Source organism: Bos grunniens, chromosome 16 (genome assembly GCF_055505025.1).
Source record: "Bos grunniens cultivar Pamir isolate PY7600 chromosome 16, Bosgru_T2T1.0, whole genome shotgun sequence".
In the NCBI taxonomy this organism is placed as follows: domain Eukaryota; kingdom Metazoa; phylum Chordata; class Mammalia; order Artiodactyla; family Bovidae; genus Bos; species Bos grunniens.
This window is the reverse complement of record NC_141180.1, coordinates 10,103,132-10,121,547: the sequence shown is the minus strand read 5'-3', so window position 1 is coordinate 10,121,547 and position 18,416 is coordinate 10,103,132. Positions and strand designations below refer to the sequence as shown.

At 49.8% G+C, this 18,416-nt stretch overlaps 1 protein-coding gene across 1 annotated transcript; it reads right to left on the bottom strand.

The window, feature by feature from the left end:
* Positions 1 to 15,441: 15,441 nt before the first annotated feature.
* On the bottom strand, positions 15,442 to 17,665 carry GARIN4 (golgi associated RAB2 interactor family member 4). The gene has a single exon (XM_086343316.1). It carries the CDS (start codon positions 17,305 to 17,307, stop codon positions 15,550 to 15,552), a length of 1,758 nt encoding a protein of 585 aa, XP_086199442.1. The 5' UTR covers positions 17,308 to 17,665; the 3' UTR covers positions 15,442 to 15,549.
* Between the last annotated feature and the right edge of the window lie 751 nt (positions 17,666 to 18,416).

Sequence of the window (18,416 nt, the reverse complement as noted above, 5' to 3'; positions counted from 1 at the left end):
ACAACACCTGCCTGCCGTTTTTGGCTCCTTTCTTTATGAATTGGCTTCCACGATGGCGTGGCAGTCAGTTTCATTCCAGCACCTCTCAGAGCACAGTCCTGGACGCAATGAGCACTAAATCAAGGCAGTTTTCTGAATCAGGAGAATGACTAGTGTTTTCTGAACCTTGACGGACCTTTCTTTCTTCATCCCTGGCGAAGTTAAAAAAAAAAAAAAATAGGTCTAGAGATGACTGCGCTGCAGCGGCCCTCCCCGCGGCGGAGGCGCAAGGAAAACGGCGAGAAGAATGGCCTTTTCCTGATTTTGCCCATTGTTCTCCGGGTCTCCCGGCCAGGATCTCGACTATGAGCAGGGCCAGCCCTGGACGAAGCCATAGAATGCCCTTGTCTATTTCCTTTACCCCACCCCCTAGGCATCCATGTACCCTCCTGGTCTTCCCCATTGCAAGGCACAGAGGACCGGCCCCCAGCTTGGCTGGTCTTCGCTTTTGTCTGGGAGGTGTGTGTGAAGAGAGAATGCTGAGGCCAGCCCCGGGTCAGTGACTTGGGAGTCTGGCACCAAGCCCAGGAATCTGTATTTGAACTATTCCCCTGGTGATTCTGAAGAGCGCCGGGCTTAAGAAACAAGGCAGAGTGCAATGAACAAGGACTTTGGAATCAGACAAAGCTGAGTTCAAATTTAACTGCTGCTGCTGTGGCCTGGAGCCCTACATAAGCTTCTCTGAGTCTCAGTCTGCCCATCTGTAAAATGTGAAACTTCAGGAAAATAATGTATTTTGAATTTGAAAGATGTTTCTCAGTTGAAAGTCTATTCTCAAATATAAAATCAGATACTCCCCAGGCAGCTCATTAACGCAAAGGGAGAATCAAGGATTCATTAACCTCATCATTGCTAAAAAATGAATGGGCTTATGCCTACCTCCCACCCTGTCCTCTGACCCACTCCCATCCAGGAGCGCAGAGGGCAGAGCTCATGACCTTAATAATTGTGTCTCGGCTTGGCAGGTAGTACGCCGTCAACAAATATTTGTCAATTGCCTGCTTGATTTTATGTATTGGCTTACCCAGTTTCCTCTAAAGTCTTTAGGAATCTAGTTCTTGGGACTTCTGCTGGTGGTCCAGTGGTTGAGAATCTACTTTGCAAGGCAGGGGACTCGGGTTTGGTCCCGGATCAAGGAACTAAGGCCCCACGTGCCACAATCAGAGGGTCCATGGGCTGCAACGAAAGATCCCACGGGCCACGGCCAAGACCTGATACAGCTGAATAATAAACAAACAGGAATAATAATAAGCAAAGTGTTGAATAATAATAAACAAACAAAACAAGAATCTTGCTCTCGGTAGTGGGAGAAACGTGGCGGGAGAGAGGTGATTAGGTGGTATTTTATGGTCGGACTTTTGTTATTTCTGCAGGACATGTGGCGGTATGGCTTAATGAGAGCAGAGAGTCTTTAGAATCTGCTGGACTGGGCTTCAAATCTTTTTTTTTTTTTTTTTTTGGGTACCCCTACCCGGGACTCAGCCTCCCGAGAGGGACCTCTCGTGCTTGCTGATCCAGCTGGAGAGGGCTTCAAATCTTAACCTCGCCTGTGCTGTCAGGACAAACTAAGCTCTCAGTGGATCAACACAGCAAATGTTTACCTCGCCCAAGCCAGAGGGCAGGGCGAAGGGTGCTCTGCTCCATGTAGTCAGGCAGGGAGCAAATTCCTCCCATTTTCACAGCTTCCCAGTGCCCTGGTTCATCCAGATAGTGATGGGAAAGGGCGTGATAGACCAAGGACCAGAACTGGCAAAATCATTTCTGTCCCTATTTCACTGGCCAGAATTCAGTGATGTGGTCAGCCTGATTGCAAGATGACCAAGGAAAATAGTTTAAGACTTACCTGGACCCCACTCCAGTACTCTTGCCTGGAAAATCCCATGGACAGAGGAGCCTGGTAGGCTGTAGTCCATGGGGTCGCTAAGAGTCGGACACGACTGAGCAACTTCACTTTTTCTTTTCACTTTCATGCATTGGAGAAGGAAATGGCAACCCACTCCAGTGTTCTTGCCTGGAGAATCCCAGGGACGGGGGAGCCTGGTGGGCTGCCGTCTATGGGGTCTCACAGAGTCGGACATGACTGAAGCGACTTAGCAGCAGCAGCAGAAAGAAAAAGAGAAAATGGATACCCATGAGCAGTAGAAAGTTCTGCCAAAACCATTCATCAGCTGTGTGACCTTAGACAAATCCTTGAACTTTTAGCCTTCGTTTCCTCATCTGTACAATGGGAGTGATGCGTGTCCACTGGGACAGTTGAAGGCTTAAAAGATGCACATAACATGCTTGATACACACTGTGGTCTTCCCCTTTAAATATACGGAAGAGCATGTTTTCTTTTCTCTGAGTAACCCCAAATACTGAATGGTTGAAAGCTGGCCTTCAGCAAACTTCCTGCCTGGTTAGGGGCACACAGAGTACACAGCTCCTGTCTCCTGGAGTGGAGGGTTCCATTTGGGTTATCTCCTTTCAGGGAAGCAGTGAGGTGGTCCCTGAATCTTGGGGAAGTTTGTTTTAAGGTCTTTTCACGACGTGTGTTAAGAATTTGCTGGAGTATTACCTTCACAACCAGAAGCATTTGTACTCTAATTACCTGGAGGAAAGAACCAGAAGGAAATGACTTCTATGGCAGCATCAAACAGTTATGTTAATATACGGGAAAACATTCTCATGAAGCTTAGCAGTCTGGTAGAAAGGTTTTGGAAAAAAATCTTTTCTTGAAATCTTTCAAGAAGACGTCGGTTTCTACCTTTTGGAGTTACTCAGCACATCCCAGCCCAGGGCCAGAAGAATGGAAGCTGTTGCTTCTGGGGCCACTTTCTTCTCTCCTGTCCTTTCTTGGAGGGGTCTCCCTCTCCCTGTAAATGAGGTACCTAAGGCTTTGTGCCTGAGTTGACCTATCCCAGAGCTATCCTCTGAGGCCTTTTTTATAGGAACATCCAGACTGCTGCCTAACCCCCCTGGCCAGATTCCAGAACATTCTGTTCACTTGACCAGCCATACCCAACAAGGACAAGTAGAAGAAGGTCAACGTAGGAGATGCAAGAAGAGAGGAGAATATCAGACTGTTGTCAGGGGGAGTGGGATGTAAATAATGCCTCATTTCAAAGATGCTGTAATGCCTTGGGTGCCCTGCCCTCCAGCATCGAGTGGTTTTGGCAGGGCATGGGGCTGAACCAGAGCTCTCAGCCAAGAGAGGAGAGGCGGGGAAGGCTTGGCAGCTAGATGCTTTCTCTTCCTTTGACTTTTGCTGGGTCACTTAGTAACGACGTAGAACCCAGACTACTCCTTCCTCTGAATGACTTCCAGCTGCACCCCTCCCCAAACCCCAACTCAGGACACTCTATTTTTAATTTTCTCTTGGGAAGTAGATTCCAAAATTTCCCTACAGTTTTCTCGTCTTCTCGTCAGGGAGCCGCTGATTTCCAGTAAATCCAGGGTCACATAGCTTTCTATATTCATTTGCATTTGGTTTGCATAAATTAGCATGCCACCGAAAGCAACCCAGGGAATCAATGCAGAAGGACTCCCGCTCTGGAGCAGAGGAGGGCAAAGGCAGCCACCTCCCCTGAGAGAATTCAGCAGCCCTGACTTGTAGCAGGAAGTCCTGTCATCTTGCAGGTCTGCAGATCCTCATCTTGGGCCCACCGAGAGCTCTATCAGTGTTTTTCTTGTTTCCTGGACCTTGAAGCTTCATTCTCAAATGTGTTGGTGTCCAAGGGACATTCAAGTCACATAACGCGAGTGGCTGGCCAGTGGGAGGAGAGATTCTCAGATATGAGTAAAGGCAGAAGGGAATGAAGCTGTGGGCAGGAATTGGGAGCAGAGAGACAGAGCTTCTCAGTGGAGACGGAGCCAGCCCATGGGGAGGGGACGAAGAGGAGAGGAAGAAGGAGCAAGAGTGGGTGAGTGAATGTAGGCAGGTTGGTGGCAAGTACTGCCCTGCCAGTTAGAATGGTGCAGAGGGGACATTTGTTACGTAGCAAGTGAACGGTGCTAAGAGCATGTGGCCGGGCGGCTTTCCCAGGGGCCACTTTCCTCCTCTCTTGCCAGAAAGGTGTTCAGTTCAGTTCAGTCGCTCAGTCATGTCCGACTCTTTGTGACCCCATGGACTGCAGCACGCCAGGCCTCCCTGTCCATCACCAACTCTTGGAGCTTACTCAAACTCATATCTATCAAGTCAGTGATGCCATCCAACCATCTCATCTTCTGTCGTCCCCTTCTCCTCCCACCTTCAATCTTTCCCAGCATCAGGGTCTTTTCCAATGAGTCAGTTCTTCGCATCAGGTGGCCAAAGTATTGGTGTTTCAGCTTCAGCATCAGTCCTTCCAATGAATATTCAGGACTGACTTCTTTTAGGATTGGCTGGTTGGATCTCTTTGCAGTCCAAGGGGCTCTCAAGAGTCTTCTCGTTGGACTAGGGTTTCTTGCTGGGGTCTGGAAAGTCATCCCTTGAGTGTAGGAGGTGTCACAGCCTGAAAATGCAGATGACAGCAGGACAGGATTTTGGGTTGTTTTTCTAGAAGGAACATGCTACCCCACCCACTCACCTCCCAGGGGCCCCCAACACTCCTGAGCCTGAGTGAAGGGTGCTGTCAGTGGCAGAGGAATGAGGGAGATGAAGTGTCCCCAGAGCCCGGGGGAGGCTGGTCCCTGGTGTAGTACCTACTGTTCTAAGCACCAGGAATTGTTCTAAGCCACAGAGCTCATTGACTGCTGGCTCTAGGCTGGCCACTCCACAGTGGAGGGTCTGGTATCTTCTAAGGCCATACATTCCATGGAGTTAGCCCATGGTGGAGTCCAGGATCAGACCCCTGGGGATTTAAGCCTGGCTCCACCACTGGGGGTCTTCGGTAAGTTATTTGAACTCATCTGTGCTTCAGTTTCTTCATCTGAAAGATGGGAATAATATTGCCTACTTCATAGAATTGTGGATAAAGAACTAAAAACAATAATCCCTAGAATCCTTAGAACAGCAGCTGCCGGAGAGGAAGGACTCAAGTGATCCTACCATTATTATCCGTGGAAGCCCCAAGTAAGATGCAACGAGAAAGATTACAGAACTTGGAGGGAAACATGGAGTGGGTTCCCAGTTTCTTGGCCCTATGCCCAGGGCAGCAGCTGCTCCTAAAAGTTCTACCCAGCCACAGCAGCAGACCATGTGGACGCGGGCCAGGCACGGGCTCTGGTCAACCACGGGCTTGGAAATGACACTGTTAGCTGATGATGGTTCCCTTTTTTTCTCTCCAGGAGGTGGGTATGGAGGAAAGGAAACTGTTTGTTTGTTTGGCAGGAAGGAGACATGGACTGGAGAAAGGAACCCCAGCAAAAAAGAAAGACATGGGACCCTCCATGACTTGTGCCTACCACTCTTAGTAGAGGGCCCCTGGGGAGGGTCTGGCATCGCAGGGAGACACCACAATATTAGTGGTGTCTCTCCATGTCCTGGGCCTCCCATCAGTGAGAGTTGGCAGAGAGCTGCTGGGAGGATGGGTGGAGGGACTATGGAAGGTCACTGTTGTGCTTGGATGCAGGAAAATAATGAATGATCTTAAACTATGGTGTTGGAGAAGACTCTTGAGAGTCCCTTGGACAACAAGGAGGTCAAACCAGTCCATCCTAAAGGAGATCAGCCCTGAATATTCATTGGAAGGACTGATGCTGAAGCTGAAGCTCCAATAGTTTGGCCACCTGATGTGAAGAGATGAATCATTGGAAAAGACCCTGATGCTGGCAAATATTGAAGGCAGGAGGAGAAGGGGACAACAGAGGATGAGATGGTTTGATGGCATCACCGACTCAATGGACATGAGTTTGACCAACCTCTGGTAGATGGTGATGGACATAGAAGCCCGGCATGCTGCAAAGAGTTGGACATGACTGGATGACTGGAAAACAACAATAAATGAATGGACTGGTGACTGTAAATCTTTATAACAAACATTCCTGGAACCCTTCATATGAGTCAAGCTCTGTGCTGTACCTGGGGACCCAGAAACAGTAAGACTGGCCATCTCCCTAAAGGAGGTTACAGGCTGTACCATTTAAAAGGCTTAGATCAATCCTTCTTCTCAACAGGCTTCCTTGGTGGTTCAGACACTAAAGAATCTGCCTGGAATGTGGGAGACCTGGGTTTGACTCCTGAGTTGAGAAGTTCCCCTGGAGAAGAAAATGGCAACTCACTCCAGTATTCTTGCCTGGAGAATTCCATAGACAGAAGAGCCTGGCGGGCTACAGGCCATGGGGTTGCAAAGAGTCAGACACAACTGAGCGATTGACACTTCTTGACAGAATACTGCAGACACCATTTCTCCCTCCATTCCAGGCACACAGATGACCTTGGAGGTGACTCACTGTTGACCTAAAGTGGCTTAGGTCATTAGGTGTTGCCTAAGGTGACTTCCCTGACAGCACACCCATTCTCACTCCCAGTTTCTCACTGACTCACAGAGCTGCTCTCTGTGGCCAAAAGCACTGGACTGGTGGGTTACAAAAAGTCTCTAGCTGGCTGTTCTCCGTGTCATTACTATTCAGAACCCAGAGCAGTGTGCCAGCCGCGCCCCCCCACCCCCCCACCCCCACCGACTTTTTTTTCCAGCTCTTGCTCTTCTCTCAATGTCCAGCTGCTAACATGCTATGGGATGTCTGGTGGTCCTGCCTGGAATCCATACTCCAGGCCCCAGACTCCTCTTGTTTGGAGTGAACAGAGGAAATTGACTTTAATGTAACAGAGTTGCTATCTCTCGGGCCTGGCCTTAAAAGTTGAATCTTCTTGTTTTATGTCATTTCTGATTTATCCTCAGCCTGGCTTCAGTCATCATCAGCCTAAGTTAGATCCTGGGTGCCTAGAAAATTTCAAAACTGGCTGCTAGTTGATTCTTGAATTCAGGGAATTCTTGGACTTTGGGATCAAAAAGGGCTACTTATGTCTGGAGTACAAGGCGGTGGTTGGAGGGAGGCTAGTTGTGTGGATCCCAAAATGCTATATCTGTGATCCCCCCTTCCCCATTAATCTCTAAAGACTGAGACCCAGGCCAGGGCTGGGACAGCTCTCTCTGGGCACAGAGACCTGCCAGCATTGATTTCACTCCTGAACCAAGAGGCCAAAAGGACATTGTGATGGTAAGGCACTGAATGTGAAACAGAAAACCAGTGACTTTAGTTTCAGGAAGTCCGAAATGGAAAGCAAGTGTTGCCATTCTTTGAGACCCACTGTAGGCTATCTTTTGTGCTGTGCTAGCCAGAACTCTGCTATTTACTTGAAGTTGGATCTTGGGAAAGTCCCTTTCCTCTCTAGGCCTCAACTTCCTCATCTGTAAAGTGCGCATGGGATTAGCCAAGCTCCTTCTAGGCTTGACCTGCTGTGGCTCTAGGTGCTCCAGTAATCTGTCCCTCAGAGGCCAAAGAGCTTGAAGACATGTGCAGAGAGATAGGGAGGAAGGGACTAGGAAAGGTCCAGCAGGAGTCCTTATGAATTTCAGTAACTGAAAGGGGAAAGGAAGAGCAGGGGGTAAGACAATCAAATGAAAATGGGGCAGGGGGAAGAGCATAAGAGGAGGGGATAGGTGGTCTCACCACAGTGGCCTCAGGGCTCCTCAGGCAGGATGTGCCTGAGGAGCAGGTTTACTTTACTTTGTGGGGTGGGAGTGGCAAACTCTAATTCCCAAAGAGGGCCACGGTGATATTGCCACCCCCATGTCCTTTTTCGCTGTGAGCTTCCCATTTCCTTATTAAGAGATAGAGTCTAGTTGCTCTCCCTTTAAATCTGGTCTGCCTTATGACCTGGTTGTAACCACAGGATGTAGTAGAAGTTAGGTTGGGTTGTTTCTGAGGCTCGTTCAGAAGTAGCTTCCACTTGGGTATCTTGGGCACTTGATCTGAGGGAAGCCATCTGACTACCCGAGACCATCATGCTGGAAAGGCCACATGTAGGCATTCCCATTGACCAGTTTCAGCTGAGTCCCGCCTTCCAGCATATCCCTCAAGTCACCAGACTTGTGAATGGTCAGACTACTTGTCAAGCTCACTTGATACCACAAGAAGTGGAAGATTCACCCTGCTGAGCCCTGCCCATACTCCTCATGTAGAAGAATCTATGAGATATAAGAAAATGACTGTTGTTTCAAGCCACAAAGATTTGGGGTAGTTTGTTATAAGACAAAAGGTACTAGAATGAGATGATGGGAGATGTTTAAAAATGCAAACTCCCGGGCTTCCCTGGTGGTCCAGTGGTTAAGAATCCACCTGCCAACGCATGGGACAGAGGTTCAGGCCCTGGTTCAGGAAGATGCCACATGCCATGGAGCGACTAAGTGTGTGCCCCACAACTACTGAGCCTGCACTCTAGAGCCTGCAGACTGCAACTTCTGAGCCCACGGGTCACCACTACTGAAGCCCCTACACCCTGGAGCCTGTGCGCTGCAATGAGGAGCCACCACAATGAGAAGAGTAGCTGCACCACAGTGAAGAGGAGCCCTGCTTGCTGCAACTAGAGAAAGCCCACAAGTGGCAATGAAGACCCAGCGCAGCCAAATGTAAATAAATACATAATAAATAAACCCCCTCAAAATGAAAAATCCTTTGGGAAAAATCCTTTTAAATGTCTGAACAAGACTTTTAAGAGTCCAGAGATGTGTGAAATTTCAAAATTAATTTGTAAGCCAACTTTGAATTTTACCTATTAAGGACATTACAACAAAACTACCATTTCCTGTAGGTCACCATATTATATATTTTAAGTATATTTTTATCATGAAAAAGGGATAAAAGGCATTATATCCCACCTGAATGGCTAAAATGAAAGCAATAAAAAGTATCCAATATTGGCAAGGATATGGAACAACCAGGATTTTCATACATTTCTGGTGGAAATTGTTATTTTCATAGTCATTTTGGAAGGAAAATAGCTTGGCAGTATAATCAAAAGCTGAACATATGCATATATTCTATTCCATTCCTAAGTTTATGCCCAACAGAAGTTTATATTCTTACCAAAAGATCTGTATATAAATGTTCATAGTAGCACTATTTTCAATAGCTCAAAACTAATCATAACTCAAATCAACACAGAATGAGTAAATTATGGTCACACAATGGAATACTATATAGCAGTGAAAATAAATGGATGATTGCCAGCAAAGTCATGGACAAACCTCATAAATATGATGTGAAGGGAAGGAAACCAGACGCAAAGAGTACACAGTATGTGATTCCACTGATGTAAAGTTGAAAAGCAGATGACATTCATCTATGGTGTTAGAAGCTAGGGTAGTGGTTACCCTTGAGGGACTGCAGGGTAGCATGTCCAGGGTTAGGGAGATGCTCTGATTCTTCACCAGGTGCTAGTTTCATGGGATTGTTCATCTATGAAGCCTCACCGAGTGGAATGCTTACGATGACACACTTCTTTGTATGAATGTTATAAATTGATCCTTGAACAATAGGGGTTAGGAATCCCACTCTCCCTTTCCAGGTGAAAATCTGCATATAACGTTACAGTCAGCCCTCTGAATCCACAGTTACATATCTGCGGGTTCAACCAACTATGGATTGTGTTGTACTATAGTATGTATTCAGTAAAAAATTGAGTTGACCTGGGCAATTCAAACTCATGTTGTGTAAAGCTCAACTGCACTTCAAAATAAAATGTTAAAAAACAAGGAGGCAGGACATGATCTCAAAGCAAAGGCTAGATCTTCAAAAAGCTAATTTAGCTTTATAAGAAGTTTTATGAAAAGCAGTGTATTTGTTACTGTTTTTCTAATTCCTCCTTGAACCAGCATCTATTGTGTTATGGCAGGGTCCTGGGAATGTGACAGTGTCCGTGCGAAGAGGAAAGAGGGGTGACATGGTGAACATCAACCAAAGCTGTGGGGAGCAGGCCAGCTCTCAGGGGGTACATCTCAGCAGCTCCTGGCTGCTGCACTCACAGTCCACACTCAAGCTATATCACTTACATGTGCGTGCTTATCTAGAAAGATGTCTCCCAGCCTTTCACAGGCCATGGCATGTGTAGAAGATGACAACATTGGAATGGCACACTGAGGTAGCAGGTGGGGCTCCTGGTGGCTGAAGCCAACTGGCCTGGTCCTCCACGTGCTCCCAGGAGGAGGGGTATCAGTACCTCAGCACACCTGTCGGGGGTAGCATCCTCTAGAGAGTGTGTGGGAAGCCACTGGCTTCCATTATTCATTTCACATGCTCTGAACTGGCAAAGGGGGAGAGTCTGGGCTTCCATGGCCCTTCTGCTCCTGGAGAAACCAGCTCTGCAGAGCCCTCACCCCTGCACTTCAGGTCCCATTTGCAGTAATGAATATCATGGGGTTCAGAGGGGTTGAGCGACATTCTGGGTTCTCCTCTATGCTGTGACCTCACTTCTATTTCCAGCCTCATTTTCCACTGCACCCTCATCCCACACCTCACCCTCTCTCCCAAGCACACCACACCCTGGGCACGCTGTACTTGTCTGTCATCTGTGAACATCTCTTCAGTCCTCCTCTCTCAGTTCAGTTCAATTGTTCAGTCGTGTCTGACTCTTTGTGACCCCATGGACTGCAGCACGCCAGGCTTCCCTGTCCATCACCAACTTCCAGAGCTTGCTCAAACTCATGGCCATCAAGTCGGTGATGCCATCCAACCATCTCATCCTCTGTCATCCCCTTCTCCTCCTGCCTTCAATCTTTCCCAGCATCAGGGTCTTTTCCAGTGAGTTGGTTCTTCACATTAGGTGGCCAAAGTATTGGAATTTCAGCTTCAGCATGAATATTCAGGACTGACTTCCTTTAGGATTCTTTCTCTCTTTCACACTATTCCCTCCACCAGTGTGCTCAGCCTGTCATCTCTCTGCTAAGTCCTCCCCTTCTCTATGAAGCCTCTTTCTTTCATTCTTTTTTTAAAAAAAATTTTATTGGAGTACAGTTGCCCTGATGCTGGGAAAGATGGAAGGCAGGAGGAGAAGGGGATGAGAGAGAATGAGATGGTTGGATGGCATCACCGACTTGATGGACATGCGTTTGAGCAAGCTCTGGGAGTTGGTGATGGACAGGGAAGCTTGGCGTGCTGCAGTCCATGGGGTGGCAAAGAGTCAGACACGACTGAGTGACTGAACTGATACTTGCTTTACAATGTTGTGTTAGTTTCTGCTGTACAGCGAGGCGAATCACCTATACATATGCATATATCCCCTCTTTTTTGGATGTCCTTCCCCTTTAGGTCGCCACAGAACGTTGAGTAGAGGTCCCTGTGCTATACAGGAGTTTCTCATAAAGCCTCTTTCTATACGTTGAGGCCACTACCATCCTGTGATTTGTGTTTATAAGCGTGTGTGTGTCTTTGTGAACATCCTTGTGGTCTCTGATTTCCTATCCTGCCCACAGTAGGTGATCAATAATTATTTCTCAAATGACTTCCAGGCTGCAGAGGGACCTAACACTAACTCCACCCCTGTTTTTGGTGGTCACTCATTGCCCCCATGAGTCCAAATCCCCAGCCTCTCAGACCTGTCTTTCAGCCATTTCATACTCTGCCCCTCCACTGGGCTTCCCTGGTAGCTCAGCTGGTAAAGAATCCACCTGCAATGCAGGAGACCCAGGGTTGATTCCTGGGTCAGGAAGATCCCCTGGAGAAGGGATAGGCTACCCTCTCCAGTGTTTTGGGCTTCCCTGGTGGGTCAGACAGTAAAGAATCTGCCTGGAGTGCGGGAGACCTGGGTTCAATCCTTGGGTCGGGAAAATCCCCTGGAGAAAGGAAATGGCAACACCCTCCAGTAATCTTGGTTAGAGAATCCCATGGACAGAGGAGCCTGGCGGGCTACAGCCCATCGGGTCGCAAAAAGTCAGACATGGCTAGGTGACCAAGCACACAGCAGAGCCCCTCCACTGCCAGGGGCCTGAAGCCATGCTGCCTGGATGAGACACACCTTCATTGCCCAGGCCCCCTCACCTCCTCCAGCTCACAGCTCTGGGATTGGCATTAGGCTAATTGTGTTGTACAAAGGGAAAGGGTCCCAGTGACTCAGCCTCAGTCCTGGTTCCCCTCATTCAAGAGCCAGCCTGCAATACCAGCAAGTGGCCACAAGGGGCTCTCTGGAGGTGCCTCTTCGCCCAGGGGAGGAGGTCACTCGTGAGCAGCTCTTCCCTGATGAAGCCTTAGGGGGTCTCCTGGCTCCAGGGTCTCCAAGTGCTGAAGCCCCACCATCCCTCTTGGCTGCCTCCTCCTGATGTTTTACCTGTAGCCATCTGTAAGCTGTTGTCTTCTATCTTAACCCAGTACTCTTTGCTTTCCCATGAGCCTCTCTTCTGGGCACCCCTTCTACTGATCGCGGCCACAGGGGGAAGTCACCTCCATTCTTGTCAGTTCCTCTTCCTTTAAATGAGGGCCAGACTTACACCATGAGCTCCCTGTCTTTCAGGATGTGGGCTAGGAAATTGTCCCGTTCCGTCTCTTCAACACCTCCTGCCTGCCCACTTCTGCCCACACTGCCTGCTTCTGCCCCCCCAAGTTCGGGGCTCCCCGACTCTGGCCAGGATGAATGCAATGGCTTCCTGGAGGATTTCCTGTCTCCAGACTGCCCTCTGCCCATCCGCTTTCCACCCTGGAGCCAGAGAGATGTAACTCTCACCAGGCACTGGCTTTCCAGTGGTCCCCTAAGTCTCAGCCACTCAGACAGTACCCCAGGACTCCCCAAGACCCAGCGGCCCGATTCTCCAGCCTCACCACCCTCCTCTCTTGCCCTCCAACCAGCTGCACTGAAATACTTGCGGTTGCTCAACACAAGTGACATTGCAAGCCTTTGTACTTTGCCTGCAATCTTTCCCGTGGCCTGATGGTCTGCCCACCTCTCTCCCAGCCTCCCCCACCTTTATCTTTGCTCCTCATCCTTCTTCCACCTGGCAGAGCCCTGTTCATCCTCACAGCTGCCAGTGCCCCTGCGAGGCCTGCCCTAAGCCCCAACTCCTTCCCATGCCCCAGCGCCCCTCTTCTGAATAGATCCTGTCCCCCAAACACACCTCTCTCGTTGTGTCTGTTGCTCAGAGTTGTGATAATTCCTTGTAGCTTGTCTGGCCTCCTTCCCCGTCTCTGGACCTCCCTATGGGAGCGGGGTAGCACGTTGCCTGAAAGCTGTTGCACCTAGGTAGCTGGCTCTCTGCACCATTACCTCCCACCTTGAACAAGTCCTTTAAATACTCCTGAACTTCCACTTTGCTGATCTGAAAAATGAAGAGATGTGGGCTTCGGAAGGGGGCACGTACGTGAAAGAACCTAATAAACAGGTAAGGGCTACGAACGTGGTTTTGTTGCGTTTTCTTCCGCCAGACTAGTGTTTACCTGCGCTTGCCTGTGTGGAAATCATAAGATCAAAGGAATGTGGATGTGATCTTTTTTGTAGTTTCTCCACCTTGAGTCCAGGGGAAAGCTGGTGAAGGGTAAACCATTAATTCTGTCCCCTCCAGCTGCTCCTAGTCTTCTCAGAAGCCCTGGGTTAATGATTCTGAGGTTGTTTTCCTCACAGGGTCAACTTGTATCTAATCTTTGGCATGGCGTGTCCTTTCTTTCTTAAGAAAAACTTGACTCATGCTGGGGTCAGGAAACTTGTTTTGGCGGGGAACGCAGTGCGTGTGTGTAGGTCTCAGGCTGTCTCCCTTTCTCATCGGTGGCCCCACCATCACCAAGAGCCTACCATCCCCCCACAAACAGAAGAGACCTCCCCTCTCCCCACTCCCCACGCTGCGATCTGTGGAAGTCACAGACTGAAGGTCCAGTCAACAAGGAAGCTGTCGCCTAACAAATAATCTCCCTCATATGAGATTTAAGGATTTGGTGTTGGAACCCCAGGAAGAAAAAAGTCCCTGAAGCTTGTGTATGGAGAAACCCTTCTGAGCCTGGCATTCAAGAGTTTAATTAGCAGCTCAGAAGGACTGGATTGCAGAAAGAGGCAGCTCCATTCAGGAGTGGACCCTGGAATTCCAGGCAGGAGCCTGTTTACGGCTGCAACGCAGGTCACGCCAGAGGCCAGAAGCTTGGGAGCCAGACACAGCCGTGGAGATAAGGCCAGCTGTGGGTTTACTGAAGTTCAAAAACTGATTCACAGCGTGTCCCCAGGCCCCCACTTCCCAATCCGGTAAAATCGATGCTCCTCTCTGTGGTTTTGGAACACAGTGGTAAGATGCTGGTGCCTCAGGCTCCCGTGCTGGTTCTGTCTAAGGCTTGTTTGCTTGCCTCCTTCCCATACTTTAGACAGGACTTTGTGTAAAAAAGTGGGCTGGTAGATCACTGTTCTGCAAAGATCCTATTGTGGGACTGGAGCAGGTTACCTTCTCCGAGCCTCAGTGTTCTCATCTGTAAAATAGGCACATCATTCTTTCTTTTTCTAATAACCAGACTTCTTGTAATTTACCTTAAATAAATGCAATGTGAAGAGACCAGGCATTTCAGACAGATCACTTTTGTGCATATATAAAAGTGAAAACATGAGGGAAAGGCATTGGCAATAATTTCACAACTGCCGCAGTGATTGTAGTGATCCGACTTCAGAGATAGTACAATGTGAAAAACACACCTGTGTACCCACTGTCTTGCTTAAGACAGAACAGTTCCCAGCAACACTGACAGCCTTGGACCCACCTCCTTGATCTAGCCTGTCCACCCTAGAGAAAACTGTCCTGAATTTTGCATTTACTATTCCCTCACTTTTGGTACAGTTTTATGAAACCTACCCCTTATGCAATACATTGATCTTATTTCTGAATGGTTCTGTAAGTAGATTACATCCCATTCTTTGATGTCTTTAAAAATCATGAGAAGCTGATCAGTGATAATGTGTATAACTCCACTTCTCACTATTGAATATCCCACAGTATCCTTTTCCTATCCTACAGTATTAATCCTGTTGATGGAAATTTGGGCTGTTTCCAGTGTTTTGCTATTAAATCCTTTTGCTATAAACATGCTCATAGTAGTTTCTTAGAACACGTGTGTTCCTCCTGGGTATATACCTGGGAGGGGAATGGCTAAGTCTAGATGAGAGTGCTCACTGTTTTGACTGCCAGCAAACACTGCTGCACCTTATTTCTGTCCACTGAACAGCCAGAAGGGATGGGAGTTCTGTTCTCAATTTGTTTACAGACCTGCAGGCGTAATAAACATTTATAGAAAGGATAGGGAGATGGTGAAGGAGAGTTTCCCAGGCCACAGTCTGACTTTCAGCCATGGCCCTGAGCAGCAAAGCCAGAAAGGAGTGGAGGCCGGATGGGCCACTGCTGTTGGCACTGGGCATGTGTGTGAGGTGGGGCTGCCCTCGACTGGACCAGTCTCAGGCTGCGGCTCAGCTGACATCACAGAATCCACTGTGACGTCACGGTCGGGCTTCGGGACCCGGAAATGCAGAGAGAACGCTGCAGGTCATTCTCAGGTTGTATGGTTCTTTTATTTAAACCGCAGTAAGGAAGCTGGCATACACTTGCCAGGGATATTTCCCTGAGCCCTGGTCCCCTTTGCAGCTTCCAGCTCTAGGTCCTATTGATGAGCTGCAACGGTCACTGTCTCCGTGGCCTCGGATGTCACGCTCCCAGCGATTTCCAGCCCCTGGCCACTCTCTGCCGTCTCCATGATGGCCTCCATTCTTTTCCTTTCCACCGCCTTCGCCAAGATGTCCACATCTTTATCGTGTGACAAGGCCACCGTCTTTGTAGTGAGATTGGCTCGAACATTCCTCAGGAAAGAGCTGATCCTGCTGAGTCTCTTATTGGTGGAGAGTGAACTCCCGGTAGACAAGCTCCTGGCCGATTTGTGCGAGGTCCTGGACTCCTTGGTGATGGGAGCGTGGCTGACGCCTTTGTGCACAGTGCCCCGCTTGCTGTCCCCCGGGCTGCCGTGGCCTTTCTCCTGTTTGTCATCCCTTGTGGCTCTCCGGCCGCCTGAGGATCGGCCGGCTGTCTTCCGGATCGCCTTGTCCCCCACCGTCTTGTGGCGGCCTTCAGATGACCCGCGGGGACGCGAGCCCCTGAGCGCGCGCTCCTTCTGCCGGTGTTCCCTCCTCTCCCTTCTTCCCCTGCGGGCCTGGGACACTCTCCGGGGCCTGTCTTCCTGTTCACTCTCTAGGTCTTCCTGCGGCAAGGCTGAGATGAGGGTCCCCTCATCCTCCTGATAGGCTTTTCCTTTGGTGGTCTTCCTGGTGGCCTCCACTCCAACCATAGACATGCTGGCTTCCGGGGAGAGGCTGGTGGACGTGCTGGAAGGGTACTCCAAGTTTTTGGCACCATGTGCCAAGGCCCTTTTCCTGGTCCTCAGGGAGGTTTTGGCAGCACCTCCCATGGCTATGTTGCTTTTGTTTCCTTCTGGGCCCTTAGTGACGGTGACTTCAATGGCCATGCTCCGCTCTTCAGAGGCATGGAACTCGGTCATGTTCAGATCGCCCTCTGTGGCGTCGGCTGCGGCCACCTGCATCATCGCCCCTGCTGCTGACTCTTCATCAAGCTCCCTGGGTTTGGTGTTTGCCACGGCCCCATTGGGCACAGGATCGGGATTGTAGAAGTCCAGTGGGAGGCCCTCCCCGCCCGCAAAAGCTGCAGAGGTAGCCCCGGCCACCTCGGAGCCCGCGTGGAGGCTCCTGACGCTTACCTGGTCCTGATCGCCCCGGCCTTGGAAATCCATGGCTGTCGGGCTCCTCCTGTCCTCCTCGAACATGGGCATGCAGATCATGTCCCCGGCTGGAATGGCGTAGGTGCTGCTCTGACTGTCCACCGGCGGCCGGAGGAGGTAGACGAGCTTCTCCCAATAGGTGAAGAGGTCTTCCCGAGAGTCCAGTGGGGGGCACAGATGCAAGTAGCAGGAGCGGCCGGTGGCGAACTTCAGGCGCAGCTGTTGTTTCTCGCGGTCGTGAATGGAGATCCTCACGAACTTCAAGGGAAGGAGCCTGGTGAGCTCTAAGGTCTTTGCAGCCTTGCGGCTCTTGGCCTTGGTGGTCTGGCTGCGGCCTGCATGGTCGTCGCAGCCGGTGGCCGGCCGGGCCAGTAGCATGACGTCTGGGAGGGGGAGGAGGGGGCTGGTGGATGCGATGCCCACGGTCACCATGCGGACGCGGTTGTGCACGTCGATCACTTCTCCCCTCTTGGTGATTTGGATAAAGTCGCTCTCGAAGATCGGGGCATACTTGAATATGTCGTACTCACCCTTGTGCAGTTGCCGCTGCAGTTTGCCCATGGTGGTGTTGAACAGGCCCGCTCCGGCGCCGCTCTGGGCCGTGTGATACGGTAGCAGAGACTCCCGGCTCATGGCTAGCTGTGATCACAAGAAGCTGCTCTGGTGAGGCGGGCCCCTGGGTCTTCTTTTCCGTGGCCTCCTTGGCAGAAGAGGGAGCTTCGGTCTCCTGTGTCACGCAGATGGCTCCACGGCAGGTCCCCCAACCCCACCACACCCCACAGAGCCTCCCAGAGGCAGGGGTGGGGGTAAGGGTGTGGGTGATTGCCGTGAGGATGCTGCAGGGCGCCTGGACCCCAGGCTGAGTCTCTTCAAGGGTGTTGCAGAGGTATGGTAGGCCCCCCTCAACCTCACCTCACTTCTGCTTCTGGCTTTTTGTCTCTGCGAGAGGCTGTGAAACTGTGGTCCTAGTGAAAGAAGTGACCACTCTCTCAGCCTAAACCCCCTGTGCAGCCATATTTATCCTGGCTTCCTTTGTGACCTGTCACTGTTCACATACACCTTTGTCCCATCCCTCAGCCACCCCCTCCAGGCAGGGCCACCCCATTGCCCTGCACAGAGGACAGGTCCACCCTGCCAGGGACTCAGGCAGGTACCAAAATAAAAATGTCTACAAATGGGAAAGTTTTATCTGGTTCTCTTTTACCCTCCCCCAAATTCAGCAACTGGATGAAGCCTATAGGAATGTCAGAGGATGGGATGCATTTGAGCCATTCGAGCTCATGGTTTAATTGTATCGAACAATGTAGAATTGGCAGTCTCAGTCCTTAGTCTCTCCATATACAAAATCTCAGTAAATGTTGATGGTGATTTTAATAATAACCTTAAAAATTGCTTCTCCAAACCCATGCAGTGTTCTTCACGTATGCTCGTAAGAGTCCACTGAGTTTGGTACTGCTGCTACTGTTCCCAGTTCACAGGTGAAGAAGCTGAGTTGCCATCTCTTAGATCTGATGGTAGCAGAGGCAGTATTTGAATGCAGGTCTACCTGATTTGTTCTGAATCTTTGTTCTGAATGCTATAGTACTTAGCCTCACAAAGAATGCTTGGGCCCGCCAAATGTATTCACACTGGACTGATTTAACTACCTTTACGAGAAGACCTGTTTTTAGAATTTGAATAATTCTATGTGTGTATATATATTATGGAGAGAACCCAAGGCAGCACATGGGCTGGTTTTGGGA

Bases quoted from the DNA above. Each gene is read 5' to 3' on its own strand.
- GARIN4 (XM_086343316.1), bottom strand. From the start codon at position 17,307: ATGAGCCGGGAGTCTCTGCTACCGTATCACACGGCCCAGAGCGGCGCC.